At 55.8% G+C, this 18267-nt stretch overlaps 1 protein-coding gene across 2 annotated transcripts in view; it reads left to right on the plus strand.

The window, feature by feature from the left end:
- SPTB (spectrin beta, erythrocytic) overlaps positions 1-18267 on the plus strand; it is a 145225-nt gene that overhangs the window by 83487 nt on the left and 43471 nt on the right. For both annotated transcript variants that reach the window (XM_051838741.2, XM_051838742.2), the window contains exons 3-13: positions 5316-5467; positions 6800-6973; positions 7845-7936; positions 8332-8412; positions 9079-9194; positions 9575-9687; positions 10422-10609; positions 14027-14144; positions 15252-15410; positions 16229-16531; positions 17821-17971. In XM_051838741.2, the coding sequence (XP_051694701.2) occupies positions 5316-5467; positions 6800-6973; positions 7845-7936; positions 8332-8412; positions 9079-9194; positions 9575-9687; positions 10422-10609; positions 14027-14144; positions 15252-15410; positions 16229-16531; positions 17821-17971 (1647 nt within the window). The remainder of the gene's footprint in view (positions 1-5315; positions 5468-6799; positions 6974-7844; positions 7937-8331; positions 8413-9078; positions 9195-9574; positions 9688-10421; positions 10610-14026; positions 14145-15251; positions 15411-16228; positions 16532-17820; positions 17972-18267) is intronic.

Consider the following 18267-nt stretch of genomic DNA (forward strand, 5'->3'; position numbering starts at 1 on the left):
GAGAAACAGAGAGGCCCTGGGTTTAATGGCAGCACAGCCTGTGACCCTGTTCATGCTGACAGACTGGTGCCCGTTCCTGCATGGCCAGGGTTAGGTCTTTGGAAATAAAGCCTTGCTCCTGCCAGCGTCTCACTGAGGCCTTGTGCCTTCCCCGTGCAGGATAGTGGGTGCCCTGGAGACTGTAGGCCAGCACACAGCCACCTCCCCTCCTGCCCATACTACCAGAGCTCCCAGCCCAGCTGGCTCCAGGCCAGCCTCTCCCGCACTTGCAAGGCACCGAGGAGTGTCTGGGCTGCGCAGGAGGGAATGTGCTGAGCATGCCAATGTGAAGCCGCCGGAACGAGCGAGCTAAATGGAAATCTATCCCCACCCCGGGCCTCTCCTCTCCTCAGATCGGCATGAGTGTCTCACTATCTTTCTCTCATCTCAGCACTGCCAAATGTCTATGGTGCTAGGGATTCTGGTCATTTCACCCCAGCCTTTAGGACCACCTGCTTGATCTGAGCCTGCAACTCCAGAAGGCATCATTTGTGGGTTCAAAACGAGCACCTTAGTCCATTTGCTGTTGCTCTAACAAAATGCGGTAGACCACATGAGTGATAAGGAATAGAGACTTGTTGACCTCACGGTTCTAGACGCTAGGAGGTGCATGAGCGTGGTGCTGGCCTATGGTGAGGGCCTCGTGTGGAGTGAGGGACAGAGAAAGAGAAACGCTCCCCTACACACACACACACTCAGATCTTCCAGCCACTGGTTCCCATTCTAAATGCCTGCAAAGCCAGAGCCGGGCCAGGCTGAAGCCAGGAGCCTGGAACTCAACCCAGGTCCCCCCCAGGGATGGCAGGAACCCGAGTCTTGGAGCTGCCTCCCAGGATGCGTATTAATAGGAAGCTGGAATTGGAAGTGAAAACAAAACTCAAAGGCAGAGACTCTGATACAGGACACGGGCTTCCAAGCTACATCTTAACTACCAGGCCAAATGCTGGCCCTTCTTAGAAAGCCACCGGTCCCGTGGAATCCCAATTAACTCCCAAAGGCGCCCCGTCCAATTCCCTCCCCATGTGAGTTTGGGGGTTAAGTTGCAATGTGAACTTTGGAGGAGACATTGAAACCGTGGTGCCTGGGAAGGCCCAAGGGCACTTTACAGTCCTCGGCTCCCTGTGCCCGCCCAGCAGCTGAGGACCGAGGCTCATGTCCCCAGATGGCAGCATGTCCGTTCCCGTTTCCAGGCCTAAACAGTTCTCAGCACTCGGATGAAATTCTGGTTTCTGAATGACGGGGGAAAGAGGAAGGGAGAAAGGACTTTGGATTTTTCAGGGCACTAAAAATGCCAACCCCTCAGCCAAAGGGAGGGACGAGCCACTTAAAGAGGGCTCTAGGGGGCGGGGGCTGGCCCTGTTGAATCTGCACATGTGCAGAGTACGTGGAGTTGCTCTCTGTCCAGTGTGACAAGACAGTGCAAGCTTGGCTTTGCTGAAGCAGCTGTTGATACCAGGAGAGCTGCTGCACCTGCTGTCGACAGAAGGGCCCAAGGTCAGGGTCCCCCCCCCACTCTGAAACTGTGCCCAGAGGCCTAGACCCAGTGAAGGCCACGGTCACTTTCTTCTTCCTGAGACTTGTGCAGGCAGCTGGCGTATGGCCCCTCTCCTCGGGAGTCTTGCTCAGATGAGTGCTGTGGAATTCTTCATGGACACCACAGAGCCCGTGGCGTCTGCCGCCGAGGCTGTGTGACACGGGGAGCGTGCCTGTCTTGTCCGTGAATCCCTCACGTCCGCCCGGAGCCTGGCTGCTGCCGCCGGGTGTACAGTCAGTGTTTGCTGAATGAATGAATCAACAGACGAATAAAAGTTCCGAGTTCCTAACACAAAAATAGCCACGAAGCAGGGGGGAGTGAGCCTGAGGAGGTGCCAGCATTATGCCCTTGAGGCGGCGCTGGCTCAACTCCTCTCTCTCGGTGTGAAATCAGATGTTTAATTATCTAAAAAGCCACCCCTAACACGGTTTGGACTGCTCCCACAACCTCGACCCTCCCTCCTGGCCAGGCAGCTCGGGTCTGCCTTGGCCGTGACCTTGCCCCCAAGCACCATCCCAGGGGCTGCTCCAGCACCCCCAGCCCAGCTCCTCTGCCCATCAACTCTTTTATTTCTTCTAAAGATTTATTTATTTACTTGAAAGTCAGAGTTACACAGAGAGAGGAGAGGCAGAGACAAAGAGCAAGGTCTTCCATCCACTGGTTCATTCCCCAGTTGGCCGCAACAGCCGGAGCTGTGTCGATCTGAAGCCAGGAGCCAGGTCTCCCAAGTGGGTGCAGGGGCCCAAGGACTTGGGCCATCTTCTGCTTTCCCAGGGCACAGCAGAGAGCTGGATCAGAAGTGGAGCAGCCAGAACTTGAACCGGTGCCTGTATGGGATGCCGGCACTGCAGGTGGCGGCTTTACCAGCAATACCACAGCGCTGGCCCCTGCCCCATCAACTCTTGCCTGAATCTTCAAACCCAAGTCCCCAGCTGATCATAAAACCACATGGAGGGACCAGCGCTGTGGCATAGCAGGTAGAGTCTCTGCCTGCAGTACCAGCGTCCCATGTAGGCACCGGTTCGAGTCCTGATTCTTACTCTTTCTAACTCTGCCTTTTAAATAAATAAAAATGAATCTTAAAAAAAGGAGGGGGGCAAAGGCTCACTCCTTCTCTTTTGTCTCTTTGAAAAAAATACTTTTTAAAATGTATTTTATTTGAAAGTCATAGAGGCAGCTATGGATCTTTCATCTGCTGGTTCGGTCCCCCCATGTCCACACAGCCAGGTTTAAGCTGTTGAAAGGCAGAACCAGGCCGGCGCTGCGGCTCACTAGGTTAATCCTCTGCCTGTGGCACTGGCACACTGGGTTCTAGTCCCGGTTGGGGTGCCAGATTCTGTCCCGGTTGCCCCTCTTCCAGGCCAGCCCTCTGCTGTGGCCTGCGAGTGCAGTGGAGGATGGCCCAAGTGCTTGGGCCCTGCCCCCGCATGGGAGACCAGGAGAAGCACCTGGATCCTGGCTTCGGATGAGCGTGGTGCACTGGCCATAGCGTGCCAGCCACAGCAGCCATTGGAGGGTGAACCAATGGTAAAGGAAGACCTTTCTCTCTGTCTCTCTCTCACTGTCCACTCTGCCTGTCAAAAAAAAAAAAAAAAAAAAAAAAAGGCAGAACCAGGAGCCAAGTCTCCCGTGTAGGTGGCAGGGACCCAAGTACTTGAGCCATCATCTGCCATCTCCCAGGGTGCACATTAGCAGGAAGCTGGATCCAAAGCAGAGGAGCCAGGACTTGGATTGGACACTCAGATAGGTGATGTGGGCGTTCCACACAGCATCTTAACCATTGCACCGAACACCTGGCTGCGCTATATGGATCTTGTTTCTTTTTGGCTGCAGCTGTATGGATCTTGTTTGTTTTGGCTGCAGCTGTGTGGATCTTGTTTGTTTTTCCATCTCCCTTTCACCACGATTCTCCCCTGCTTTGTGCTATTCCTCCCTTTGCTCTGTGCTCTCTCCAGCCCTGATGTCTATTTACGTGGAGGTGCCCTAGAGTCCCCACCTGAACTGCACAGCAGGGCCAGGAGCTTAGTGTGGGCAGGTGCTGATCACAGGCAGGGAGATGACGTCACCTTCCCAGGGACCTCCTGCCAGCCGTTCTGGGGGTGACAAGAATGGTGTGATACAATGGACCGCCCCTGCCCCAAGCCTTAACCCCGTGTGGATCACACTCTGCCTGACCTGCCTGGTCTCTTGTTTGTGCTTCTCCTCTATCCACCAGCAACTCCTTGAGAGCAAGCTGTTTGGTTTACGTCCAGGTGTCATCAGGCCTGGCACAGGCCTGTCACACTGTGGGAGCTGAAGAACTGTTGGTACAGTCAGCACAGCACAGCTGTGGGGCCCCTACCACCCGCAGGCTCTGGGACAGGGAGGTGAATAAGACAGTATTGGCTGGCGCCGTGGCTCAATAGGCTAATCCTCCACCTAGCGGCGCTGGCACCCTGGGTTCTAGTCCCGGTCGGGGCGCCGGATTCTGTCCCGGTTGCCCCTCTTCCAGGCCAGCTCTCTGCTGTGGCCCGGGAGTGCAGTGGAGGATGGCCCAGGTGCTTGGGCCCTGCACCCCATGGGAGACCAGGAGAAGCACCTGGCTCCTGCCATTGGATCAGTGCAGTGCACCAGCTGAAGCGCGCCAGCCGTGGTTGCCATTGGAGGGTGAACCAACGGCAAAAGGAAGACCTTTCTCTCTGTCTCTCTCTATCCACTCTGCCTGTCAAAAAAAAAAAAAAAAAAAAAGTATTGCCTGGGCTCAGGGAGCCTACAGTCTTGCAGGAAAGAAATGCATACCTCACCTGATACTTAGGAATGCAAATGCAGGAGTCAGGACACCCTAGGCGAGAGTGAGGAGAAGCTCTCTTGAGAAGCACTGTTTATCCTCTTTTTTTTTTTTTTTCTTTTAGATGTTATCTGTTTTGTGTGTTTCATCTGTTACAGACATTACTTTTTTTATTTATTTGAAAGAGTTACACAGAGAGAGGAGAGAGAGAGAGAGAGGTCTTCCATCCACTGGTTCACTCCCCAGTTGGCCACAAAAGCCAGAGCTGCACCAATCTGGAGCCAAGAGCCAGGCGCTTTCTCCTGGTCTCCCACATGGGTGCAGGGGCCCAAGGACTTGGGCCATCTTCTACTGCTCTCCCAGGCCATAGCAGAGAGCTGGATCGGAAGTGGAGCAGCCAGGTCTCGAACCAGCGCCCATATGGCATACCAGCACTGCAGGCAGTGGCTTAACCCACTATGCCACAGTGCCAGCCCCTACTGTGACTCTTAAAAGATGACTGGGAGTTAAGCAAAATGGGCAGCATGAAGGGGAGGAGCCGAGAGAGAGCATTTTAGGCAGAGGGAATATTTGTTGAGTGGGATGGATGGATGAATGGGTAGGTGGAGGAATGGGTGGGTAGAGGAATGGATGAATGGACTGATGGGTGGGTGGGTGGGTGTGGGAGGGAGGGAGGGAGGGACAGAGAGAGAGAGGGATGGATGTGGCATTGAGATCTTAGCTCACTAGCGCAAGAGTCCAGAGTATTCTGACTGGCTCAGGGAGGCAGATGGCTGCACTAGGATCTTGGGGCTGTGCACAGAATGTCGTGGGGAGTGATGTCACTGCTTTCTCCTGATGGTGTGGGGATGCATCGCGAATGAATGCCCCTGCCAGGCCTGGGGAAGTGGGGTGGGGGGAGCCTGGTGGGATGACGGTGTCACACGGCCCCTGCCAGGGTCAGGCACCTCACCCAGGGCCCTTCTCCCCATCCAGACGAGCGGGAAGTTGTTCAGAAAAAGACCTTTACGAAGTGGGTGAACTCCCACCTGGCCCGCGCATCCTGCCGCATCACGGACCTCTACAAGGACCTGCGGGATGGCCGGATGCTCATCAAACTGCTGGAGGTGCTCTCCGGGGAGACGCTGGTAAGCCCCTCCCCCGGGCCCGGTGGCTGGAACCGCGTGGGCGGGGCTGTCTCCCTGGTCCCCTGGGAGGCTCCCGTATTTCCAGCGGGAAGTGTCCCAGTGGTTGATTGGGTTCTCTGGTCTCTGCCCAGAACGTCCTGCCCCTTCTGACCATGCCCACCCGTCTTGCTTCTCCCAGAAACCACACAGAGCTCTTTAAACAACAGTTTAAATTTTCGTGTGTTTGAAATGAGAGAGGGGTGGGGGGAGGGAGAGAAACTCCCATCTTCTGGCTCACTTCCCAAATGCCCACCGCAGTGCTGAAGCCAGGAGGAACTCAGTCCAGTTCTCTCGTGCAGGTGATAGGGACCCAGTTACTTAAGCCATCGCTGCTGCCTCACAGCGTGTGCACCAGCAGGAAGTGAGGTCAGGCGTTGGAGGCGGGGCTTAAATCCACACCCTCTGATACGGACCATGATGTCTTAGCTGGAACCTTCATCTGTAGGCCAAATGCCCGCCCCCATGTCAAGCTCCTGACACTCACGGGGTTGGGGCATCCACAGCTGGCCTGCACGTTCCAGCCCTCAGCCTCCTGGTACTATAGGCTGAGACCTCTAGGTTGCTGGAGAAATTTGCATTCCTCTTGGAAGCTCCCCAGTCATGCAAGCGTAGTTTCTCAGACACTCTGAGCTGTGTCCTCCTCCCTGCCGCTGGCACACTGTGGTCCCTGAGGCATAAGTACTTCCTTTATGCCCTTGGGCCCATCACACCCTCTTTGCCTCCATCTTCTCCATGTATAAAACAGGGCAATGATACCTGTACCTGATGAAGCACTCTGAGACCCCGGAGCTTTGAGTGACAGAGTGCCACGTCCTGCTGTGGTCTTTCCAACCCCGGGCTGGCATTCTGCCTCTTCCCCTGCACTGGGAGCCCAGCGGAGAGAGTTACCGCCAGGAGCCCTTAAGATGACACAGCTGTCATTCATGACAGTGTCCCGAAGTGGGACTGGGAGAGGAAAGAGGAGGTTGATTGGCAGGGTTGCCTCCATTATCAATCACTGGGTTAAAAATCAGTCTTCCCTCCAATGGGCAGTGAGATTCTTAGAAGCGCACCTGTTGCCTACCGAGTGCTCAGTTGACCGTCTGTTGGGTTACCATGTTCAAATGTCATTTGTCAACTGCTCGGAAGACACTAGTGCAGCCTGGTGGCAGAGCTCTGAGTGGTTGAGAAGAGGGGCTGGGGAGGAGACGATGGGTGACTGTGGCACTTGGAGTTTGGCCCGGAGGGTGGAGGGTAGGTGCTGATGACAGGAGAGCCCCTTCCATGCCCACGGGGGCCACTGCTCTCCTCCAGCCCAAGCCCACCAAGGGGAAGATGCGCATCCACTGCCTGGAAAACGTGGACAAGGCCCTGCAGTTCCTCAAGGAGCAGCGTGTGCACCTGGAGAACATGGGCTCCCACGACATCGTGGACGGCAACCACCGCCTGGTCCTCGGCCTCATCTGGACCATCATCCTCCGCTTCCAGGTGGGTGCCAGGGCCCGAGGCGTCGAAGGGGCCTCCCGAGAGGCTGGGGCTCTCACCAAATGGTGAATGAGAATGCGAGGGAGTGTGCAGGCTCTGGGGGTGCAGGCAGCTGCTCCAGGGGACTGTCTGCATCCCCGCCAATCACTGATGCTCAGGGGTGGCTGCACAGCCCACAGGGCGGTCTTTGGAGAGGGGAGACAGAAATCGTTTGGTAGCTGGATTAAGATCTCACTGGAAGACATGCTTTGTATTCCTCGTCTCCCCCTCCCCACATGCGTAGCTTCTTGGATTTTGAATCCAAGAAATTGCAATTGAGTTTTTCTTCGTTTCACCCTGGAGTTCAAAGTCCTGATTACTCATTAGCAAATTTAGAAAGGGTGAGGGAAGGAAGACAGGGCCTTGCACCTGCTGCTTTAGGAACAGGAAGAAGCTGGCCAGGGGAAGAACAGCCTGCAGACTGCACACCCCGTCCAAGTGGTCCTGGGTGCCCAGGCTCACCCTCCACCACTGCAGGAGAGTGAGCAATCATGACAGCAGAACTGGGGAGACTGAAAAGGCAAGAGGAGCTATGAATGCAAATGCAACGTTCGTGGCCCACAGCCCCGTGGGTCACCGTGGCTCCAGGGGAGGAATCAGCATCCCACAGTTGATTCTCAGCATCCTGATAGAGTCAGCTGACTAGAGCTGTCTGCTAGGACAGGAGGCAGCCACCCCGACGCCGGCCCGGCTTCTGCACGGCAGGGAAGGGACCGGGGGGCCTCAGGGTGTGGTGTGCTCTCGGCATGGTGCTGCCTCCAGAGGAGAGAAGCAGGAAGGGCCGGATCCAGGTGCAAATCCCCACTTCATCGCTCTCTTGGTCTCCCACCCTCAGATTCAGGATATCGTTGTCCAGACTCAGGAAGGCCGAGAGACACGCTCAGCCAAGGATGCATTGCTCCTGTGGTGCCAGATGAAGACGGCAGGGTATGCCCTGGGGAGCAGCCCTTGCTCCCTGCCAGGCCCTGGCTGCCCCTTGCCCCCTGCACTGCCATCCCCAAAGGATCCCTAAGCATCCTCACCCGGACCCACTTGGCAGCTTCAACACAGCGGCTGCAGAGTCTACCCTGACCCGATCCTTTGGGACCTGGGAGGCAGGATTCTCTTCCCCAGTGGCTGGGCCCGACTGTTGGGTCCCTGGGGCGCATTGTGCAGGGGAGCCCCTATGTGTGGCCTTGCTGCTGCCCCCTGGTGGTGATGCAGCTCAAGAAGGGACTGGTCCATCCTTCCCCCTGCCTACGGGCCCTCAGTGGGGACTCTTTTTAGGGACCACAAAGGATCAGTTTCTTAGCTCTTAACGTTTCTGTTTCTCTCGGCTGCAGCTACCCCCATGTCAACGTCACCAACTTCACCTCCAGCTGGAAGGATGGCCTGGCCTTTAACGCGCTGATACACAAACACCGGTAGGAAGAAGGAGGTGGTGTGGGAGTGACCCAGGCAGCACCCCTGGGGCTACGGGAACACATGGAGCTGAACATGGAAGCACGGGAGTGGTGTCTCCGCCTTGCCTGGTCCTTTCGCCTTTTACCCTGGCATCCTTAGACCCTGGTGCTCACTGCTGCCCCTCCCCCCACCCAGCACCCACCCCGTTCCCATCTCTCCTTTCTTTTATGCTGCCTGGCCACCCCCTTACATCTGCCCAGAGTCCTTGTTTTCATGCCATCCTTACCTAGCTGGTCTCCCCAGAACGAAGCAAGAGAGTGGACACTCTTTTTTTTTTTTTTTTTTTTAAGATTTATTTGAAAGAAATGCAGAGAGACAGAGGCAGAGAGAGAGAGGTCTTCCACCTGCTGGTTCACTCCCCAAATGGCCTCAATGGCTGCAGCTGTGCCGATCCGAAGCCAGGAGCTATTTCCGGGTCTCCCACATGGGTGCAGTGGTTCAAGGACTTGGGCCATCCTCCACTGCTATCCCAGGCACAGTAGCAGGGAACTGCATTGGAAGTGGAGCAGCTAGGACCCAAACTGGCACCCATATGGGATTCCAGAGCTGTAGGCCAAGGCTTTAACCTGCTACACCCCAGCGCCAGCCCTGGCTACTCCCTTCTAACAGTCAAATGTCCTCCCCAGGCCTGACCTGATCGACTTTGACAAGCTGAAGGATTCCAATGCCCGCCACAACCTGGAGCATGCGTTTGACGTGGCCGAGCGCCAGCTGGGCATCATCCCGCTCCTTGACCCCGAAGGTGAGCGCCCCATACCTGGGACCATGAGAGAAGCACTCACGGTGCTGGAGGGAGCCAGGCCCCACAGGGCTCAGGGAGGCTGGTGCAGGTGCTGGGCAAGCTGTAGGCACGGGATGGGCAGGGGTTCTGCTGGGTTCTCAGAACCTCACCTGTCTGTCTGGAGGCCCACCGAGAACTTCGGTTCCCTCTTCTTTTGCAAACTGTGGTGCTTATGGGGGATTCCATTGCTCCGTAAGACCACTGAGGCTTCATTCTTCTGGTCCTGCTCTGTTGGGCTGTCCCTCAGTGTCTGGGTGCCAGAGGATCAGTGGGCTGAGCCCTGGGAGCCTGAGCCTCTGTCTTCTGGTTTGAAGCTGAGTGGGTACCCATTGCCCTTGCAGATGTCTTCACAGAGAACCCTGATGAGAAGTCCATCATCACCTACGTGGTGGCATTCTATCACTACTTCTCCAAGATGAAGGTGCTGGCCGTGGAGGGCAAGCGTGTTGGCAAGGTACCGAGCAGCCTGGAACCACGGCGCCACCCTGGACTGACAGACTCCAGCCCCATGCTAAGAGCTTCCTGCCTGGGCTCTCAGCCGTGGTGGGCAGCGATGGGGGTGGGGACAGGGTGCAGACACACACACACACACACACACACCCCTGCTTCCTGAGAAGCCAGGTTAAGGGCTCCCCACGCTGCATTCCTGGCAGGTTCCCAGTCTGTCCTAACTGCAGCTCCAAGCCAGCCTTGTACCTGGAGCACCCCCCAGGCGGCGCAGGCTGTGGTGGGCTTGCTCAGGGTCGCTTCAGATGTATCAGGGTCCCTCCGTGTGCCAGGCGTCCACCAGACTCCTTTCCCCGGGCGGACTGCTAGTTCCTCCAGGGTGGGGAGCGTTTCTTATTCATCTCTGTGTGCCTGGTGTTTAGCGAGGACAGGGCGTGGCAGCCCTCCATGCCTACCGGGCATCTTAACATACCAAAACCCTGGCTCCTCTAGCAACTGGTGTTCCAGCACAGCGAACTTACCTGTCTGTAGGATGGGGGTGGGGGACAGAGGCACCGTTCCTGGGCCTTCCCCCACCTCCAGTCTACCCCTTCTGCCTTAGCTCCAACCTCAGACACTGCGGGGCTTGAGCGGTGGGATCCCCATTTCGGGGCGCCTTGCTTTGTGGTTCTCACGGTGGACTCCCTGGTGGTGGCACTGCCCTGCTGATGAGAAGGAGTTGTGATAAGGGTGGTCCCTTAGGTCATCGACCACGCCATTGAGACTGAGAAGATGATCGAGAAGTACAGCGGGCTAGCCTCAGACCTGCTCACCTGGATCGAACAGACCATCGTCGTCCTCAACAGCCGCAAGTTTGCCAACTCACTGGCCGGCGTCCAGCAGCAGCTACAGGCCTTCAGCACCTACCGCACTGTGGAGAAGCCGCCCAAGTAAGGGCCCTGGCACCTGGGAGGGTGGGTAGCAGGCCTGGGAAGCCCACCGCCCACAGGCAGGGTGGGCTCGGGCCTTGCAACATGTACCCACAAAGCACATCCTCCAGGTGAGGGAACTGCATGCCCAGTCAGTCCTCTGCCCAAGGCGGCCCCATTTTACCACCTGCTCCCCAGCCACCAACCTGTGGAAAATGAGTACTGAGGACTCGCTCTCCCCCACCCCGTTCAGACACCCAGAGCCCTATTTTCTTTATTTTTATTTTTATTTTTTTGACAGGCAGAGTTAGACAATGAGAGAGAGACAGAGAGAAAGGTCTTCCTTTTTCCATTGGTTCACCCCCCAAGTAACTGCTACGGCTGGCAATGCACCAATCCAGCCAGGAGCTAGGTGCTTCTCCTGGTCTCCCATGGGGTGCAGGGCCCAAGCACTTGGGCCATCCTCCACTGCACTCCCTGGCCACAGCAGAGAGCTGGCCTGGAAGAGGGGCAACCAGGACAGAATCCAGCACCCCGACCGGGACTAGAACCCAGGGTGCCAGCGCCACAAGGCAGAGGATTAGCCTAGTGAGCCGCGGTGCCGGCCAAAGCCCTTTTTTCTTGGAGCTGCTTTTTTTTTTTTTTTTTTTTTTGACAGGCAGAGTCAGACAGAGAGAGAGAGAAAGTCTTCCTTCCGTTGGTTCACCCCCCAAATGGCCGCTATGGCGGGTGGACCGCGCTGATCCGAAGCCAGGAGCCAGGTGCTTCTCCTGGTCTCCCATGCGGGTGCAGGGCCCAAGCACTTGGGCCATCCTCCACTGCCCTCCCAGGCCACAGCAGAGAGCTGGCCTGGAAGAGGGGCAACCGGGACAGAATCCGGTGCCCCAACCAGGACTAGAACCTGGGGTACAGGCACCGCAGGTGGAGGATTAGCCTAGTGAGCCGCGGCGCCAGCCGGAGCTGCTTTTGTAAGACCTTGAGTTTGTCTTCGAACGTGGAACGTTAATGACTTACAACAGAAAGGGAATACCTTTGCGGCGTCTCGGATGTTTGGAGGCGTCCCCCTCCCCACCCCATCCCCCAGCTCTCATAAAAGGGCTGTAGCTGTTCGGGCAGAAGCAGGGACAGTGCCTCCCCGCCGCCGGGGTCTCGGGCTTCCGAGTCGCTTTGCAGAACCTCTGCCGTGGGGTTGCTTCCTGCTGATGAGCTTGGTGATCTCAGACTGAGCTCTGTGCGGAGTTCTGTGCATGCCCCTGCACATCCTTCTCTCTCCCATCTGTCACTGCTCCGCAGCACAGCTCAAGCCTCGGCCCACCCCATGTGTGCGGGCCTGCACACAAATGCACATCTGTACACACAACTGTGCACACTTGTAATGTATGCACACATACCCTCAGTCATGCATGTACATATTCACACACACATGCATGTGCTCACACAGCCATGTTTAAGCACGTGTGCAGACACACACGTGTGTGTGTGCCTAAGCAACTGTGCGTGCACACACAGAGCCATACAGACACACACTTACCTGAGTGCACACACAACCAAGCGTGCACCTGCATGCACACACCCCTGGGCATCCCAGCTCCCTGCCTGTAGCTTTCCCAGCTGCCCTGAGAGGTGTCTGACTCACGGGTAGTGCCCTCTGCCTTGCTCCTCCGCCACCCCTCTGCCACACTCCATTCATGGCTCTCCAAGGTGGAAAGGTGAGACGCTGGTCTAGCATGTACTATAAACAAGTGTCTGGTTTCTGATCTGACACTAACCCACTTTTAAAGTCCTAAATTCAGCACGGATAACGTCAAGGAGTGTAGCGGGCTCTGCACACAGGGGTGATATCTCTTGGCTGTGTAGACGGTGCCTCTGAGCCCTGGTCCTCTTACCTTGCCTGAGAGCACTCGATCTGTTAGAGCCAGGGTGGGGATCCTGGCTGCCATGCCAGGATGTGGAAGTGGGCAGGTTCTCGGGCATGTGCAGGAAGGTACAAGTGTGCTGTTCACCTGGAGCGTGGGCCCCCGGTGCCTGGCCGCTGCCCGCGCTTGCCTCCTACACCTGCGGCTCCCCAGAGCCCAGCCCACCCCCCTTCTTGGGAGCATCCAGGCTGTGGGGCTTGGCTGGAGGTCCACCCGACTCAGATAAAAGCAGCTTTTAGTGCATCTTGTTCTCACGTGGATAATGCAGCTTCTGGGATTCCACTAACTCGCTCAATAAAAAAAAAAAAAAAAAAAAAAAAAAAACTGGAGCGCTGGTCAGAAGCTTTCATTATTTGCAGGCCAGAGAAAGGTTTCTTTCCATCGACTGGTAGAACTTGATATTGATAGGCGTTACCAGAATGTTCCACTCAGCCATTCCTCTGGGAAGCAGGTGATAAATGCCGCGGTAGACGTTGTGTTTTCTCTGGTTCGTATGGAACCGGAGAAGCCCCTGTTAGTCTCAGACGGTACAAATGATGCTTTTTTAAGCAGAACTATAACTCCTCCTTCCTTCTTCTTTGTTTTTTTTTTTTAAATGCATTTTACTTTTTTTTAAGACTTATTTATTTATTTTAAGGTCAGAGTTACACAGAGAGAGGAGAGGCAGAGAGAGAGAGAGAGAATCTTCCATCCAATGGTTCTCTCCCCAGTTGGCCCCAACAGTTGGAGCGAGGCCAATCCGAAGCCAGGAGCCAGGAGCTTCTTTCTGGGTCTCCCCTGTGGGTGCAGGGTGTGGGGAGCAAACCGGACTAGACTGTTACTGGAATTAAGACTTATTCTATGCATCTGCTCTCCCACAATATGGCGCTGGGAGAGAAGTAAACAGCTTCCGCACAGCTGCCTCCAGTTCAACCAATTAACTGTAGGACTTGCTCCTGATTGGAGAGCAGCGTACTCAGCCGAGTTGGGATTGGCGGAGGAGGACTATAAAGGAGGAGAGAGACGGCATGCACCAGGAACATCTATGGGGAACATCTAGCTGAAGGAACACCCGTGCAGCCCCCGAGAGACCCGGCCGGCAGTGTGCCGCTCCCCTGCGGAAGTGGGGAATGCGGCCAGGGGGAACTGCCCTTCCACGGAGGTGGAAGGGATAGTAGCCAACCCGGGAAGAACCAGCAGCAAACCCGGGGAGGGCCGAGCAGACGAAAGAACAGCGCAGGGTCCTGTGTTGCTCCTCCACGAAGAGGGGGAGCGACACAGGGAACCAAGGACTTGGGCCATCCTCTACTGCTTTCCCAGGCCACAGCAGAGAGCTGGATTGGAAGTGGGGCAGCCAGGACTCAAACCAGCGCCCATATGGGATGCCTGCGCTTCAGGCCAGGGCGTTAACCCACGCTGCTGGCCCCAGAAAATGCGTTTTACTATCCAAGCTTTAAGATACCAGGGTTCCACACTGTTGTAAGCAAAAGCTTTGGGCCGTGGGGATCTTACACCCATCTTCCTGCCTCTGTTTTCTTGGTAGGTTTCAAGAAAAGGGAAATCTGGAAGTCCTACTGTTTACCATCCAGTCCCGGATGAGAGCCAACAACCAGAAAGTGTACACACCCCATGATGGGAAGCTGGTGTCCGACATCAACCGGGTACAGTACTGTGTGCCATGATGCATTGCCAGCGGGCTGACTGAGCTCCCGAGACAAACACAGAGGATGGTCCCTGGGCGGGCGTAGACCACGCCACTGTCTTTGGTGGTGTTGGTGATACATGCTGAGTATTTGTAGGTGCTCCCTGAACCTGCTTCCAAGTGGTCGAATCCTACTTCAAGCCAGCCCCATCTTCGGACTTCAGAGCCTGTGTTTCGGGGGTCCTGCAGTCTGTCCCCTAGGGAACCTTCAGTTGGTTTTTGAACACGAGATAGTCACTGCTTATCACAAAATAATTGTGGAGACTTAACGTCACCTGCAAGTTCTGTTAGAGTAGAGGTAACTGTTTGCTCAGTAAGAACTTAGCAAGCACCCAGGGAGGTGAAAAACGTTATGAGAGCTCTTCAGAAGTTCATGGAAAATGCACCCTATGGGGGCAAAAAATCTATGCGTGGCTTTCAAAAAAATTTTGCCCCAAAATAAACATCTTTTCCTTCCATTTCTCCCACAAAAATTTTGTTTTTAAAGACTTACCTATTTATTTATTTGAAAGGTAGAGTTACACAGAGAGAGGAGAGACAGAGACAGAGAGAAAGGTTTTCCATCCACTGGTTCACTCTCCAAATGGCTGTAATTGCTGGAGCTGGGGCGATCTGAAGCCAGGAGATTCCTCCAGGTCTCCCAAGTGGTTCAGGGGCCCCCAAAATTGGGCCAGCTTCTACTGCTTTCCCAGGCCATAGCAGAGAGCTGGATTGGAAGTGGCATAGCCAGGACTCGAACCTGCGTCCATATGGGATGCCGGCACTGAGGCAGCAGCCTTACCCATTACACCACAGCATCGCCGCCCCCACTCCAATAAAAATTTTTGAAGACTCCTCCGGTTAGGCCGAGGGTCTGGAGAACAAGGCCCACACCAGCAGGTGCTCCACACACCTTTGCTTGGCCCTGCCACAAAACCAAAAGGCTGACACTGACCTCGAATCTGCTGCCTCCTTACACAGGAGCGCCAGACCCTGCCTAGATTCAGAGTGTCAGGTGGAGAGAGATGGCACCCCTGACCCCAGCTGTCTCTCCTGTGCCCTGACACTTGTTCTGCCCCTCACACAGGCCTGGGAAAGCCTGGAGGAAGCCGAGTATCGGCGGGAGCTGGCCCTGCGGAACGAGCTCATCCGACAGGAGAAGCTGGAGCAGCTGGCCAGGAGATTTGACCGGAAGGCCGCGATGAGAGAGACGTGGCTCAATGAAAACCAGCGCCTCGTGGCCCAGGTAACAGGGACGGGGCACACCATTGCGGGTGGCGGGAAAGCACCCCGTTCTCAGCAGGCACCTGCAGCCCAGCACCCCATGGTTGGCAGGATCAGGGTGTTCATGCGGGGAGGAACTTTGTGGATTTATTAAGTCTCGTGTTTAGGAAAGAACCTCCCAGTGCAGTCCTGGCTGCCCACGTTGGCCTGCGTGGCAGCCACTGAAGCAGGGGTTTGAGTTGAGGTTGAGTAGCCGGTCCCAGGAGACGCACTGAGCACAGAGCACAGCTCATCTGTGTCACGTGCCTTCCAAGCTCTGGCCTCCTGGACCGAGACATGAGCAGGGTCTTCAAAAAGTTCGTGGAGCTGTGTGTTATGTAAGAGCTATGCACGGATCTCAACATTTTTTTGTTCCAAGGTTATCTTTTAATTCCATTATTCCGTGAGGTTTTTTGAAGTGGCCTGGCATTTTGCCAACTAAGAACTGACCCCAGAGCTGATTTTTTTTTTTTAATCAGAGCATCTGTTTCCTCCCACTTAGAGCTTGGAATCAAATTAAATTCTGTCCAGAAAGGGGGTAGCGAGTGTTCTGGGAGGCTGCAGTGTCCGTGCGCCCCAGATAGCACGCGGCAGACCATCTGTTCACAGCTGCCCCTCCCTGCCGGCGCCAACCTGGAGGCCCCAGAGGGCTGTGCTGGGAGCCTGCAGGTAGCAATCACCACAGGCAGCAAAGCCACCAGCCGCTCCGTTCTCTGCTGCATCCGGCCAGGGTGAGCCGGGGAGAGTCTCACATAACCTCCTGCTTTTCTTCTTCTCCCCTCCCCCCACCCCCGGGGACAGGATAACTTCGGGTACGACCTGGCGGCTGTGGAGGCCGCCAAGAAGAAACACGAGGCCATCGAGACCGACACAGCAGCCTACGAGGAGCGGGTGCGGGCGCTGGAGGACCTGGCCCAGGAGCTGGAGCGAGAGAACTACCACGACCAGAAGCGCGTCACGGCCCGCAAGGACAACGTGCTGCGGCTGTGGAGCTACCTGCAGGAGCTGCTGCAGGCCCGGCGCCGCAGGCTCGAGACCACCCTGGCGCTGCAGAAGCTGTTCCAGGACATGCTACACAGCATCGACTGGATGGACGAGATCAAGGTGGGCGGGGACACGTCCCTGAGTCAGCGTACACTGAGGCAGCTCCATGTCCAAGTGCACCTGCCTGCTGCCAGGCTCCCTCGGCTCCAGCCCAGGTCCACGGTAACCCCAGCAACCAAGAAGGTCAAGTTCATGGTCACATAAGCACCTGAAAGAGACACTAATGAGAACCTCAGGACTTGAGCTTAGAGTGGTTCCCCTTTGTCTCTGGTTAGAAGCCAGACCCTAGTCCAGGGGCAGTGAGTGAATTCATGGCTCCCTCTCCACCAGGGGTCTTACCCGAGGGCACAGGCCAGAAACTGCACCTGCTGGGGCCGGGCATTCGGCCTGGCAGCTAAGACGCTGGTTAGGATGCCCACAGCCCTCATTAGAGTGCCTGGGTTCAAGTCCTGTCCTGGCTCCCAATTCCAACTTCCTGGGAGGCAGCAGGGCGTGGCTCCAGCAGTGGGCTCCTGACACCTACTTGGGAGACCCAAATCAAGTTTCCTGCTCCTGGCTGGGGCCAGGCCAGTTCCAGCAGTTGAAAGCATTCGAGAAGTGAGTCAGCAGATGGAAGATTGCTCTCTTGCACCCCCCACCCCCTTTCTGCCTCTCAAATAAAATAAGTAAAATTTTCCAAAAATGCACGTGCCCAGGCCCCAGTGTGGGGCTCAGGCTCCCCTGGGACAGCCCATGGCTGATTCTGAAGGGCATCCCCGGGAGGAAACCCCCGCTCTGAGCTTCTTCCCCTGAGCGGCAGCTGTTTTCCACCTGCATCTGATTCTCCCTGACTCAGATTCGAGGACACTTGGAAAAGTTTATGGGAAATTGAATCAGAAGGTAAATCTACTTTGATGCAAAAAAAAAAAAAGAAAAGAAAGTTTCTGATGTCTACACCTATGAGAGGTCTTCAAAAAAGCTCATGAAAAATGCATGATATGAAAAAACGTGCATGGATTTCAGTTTTTTGCACCAAAATAAACTTATCTGATAATCCATGGGGTTTTTTTTAGAGTATATTTTTAAGATTATAAAGAGAGAGGGAGGAAGAGAGAGAAATCTTCCATCTGTTGGTTCACTCCCCACATGGCCGCAGTGGCTGGGGCTGGGCCAGGCTGATGTCAGGAGCCAGGAGCTTCGCCCAGAACCATCCTCCGCCGTTTTCTCTGGCCATTAGCCTGACTGCACAGAGAGCATTTTGTTTCTGAAGTGCACTCGTGCCTGGACACAGCTTTTGGAGGGGTGCCTTGTTCTGCCGTGGAGGCCTCTTCACTTGTCCTCCTTCCCCTCTGCCCTGCCTTCTCTGCCAGGCTCACCTCTTGTCGGCTGAGTTCGGGAAGCACTTGTTGGAGGTGGAGGACTTGCTACAGAAACACAGGCTGATGGAGGCCGACATCGCCATCCAAGGGGACAAAGTGAAGGCCATCACAGCAGCCACCCTGCAGTTCACGGAGGGCAAAGGTGAGGTTCCAGAGAGTCTCCCTCGCGTGTCCCAAGGCCACAGCCCCATCCCGAGGCTCAGGGCCCACCTGGCGTAAATCTCCCGGAACCACCTCCAGAATTCCACTGCTTTCCCCAAGCATTGGCGGGAATAGAAACTTGAGGGTCAGCAAAACTCTCCCGGGAGCAGGGCCACTGCAGTGGCAGTGTGTGATTGGAAAGGCATCCGTGAACACCCACCAGGCATCGTCCGCCTTCTGTTCTCTCAGCTGGTGGCGGTGATGGATAGACAGGCAGGTCTCTGGGGCCAGGTCTTA

The sequence above is a fragment of the Oryctolagus cuniculus genome, chromosome 20, assembly GCF_964237555.1.
Source record: "Oryctolagus cuniculus chromosome 20, mOryCun1.1, whole genome shotgun sequence".
Classification (NCBI taxonomy): Eukaryota; Metazoa; Chordata; class Mammalia; order Lagomorpha; family Leporidae; genus Oryctolagus; species Oryctolagus cuniculus.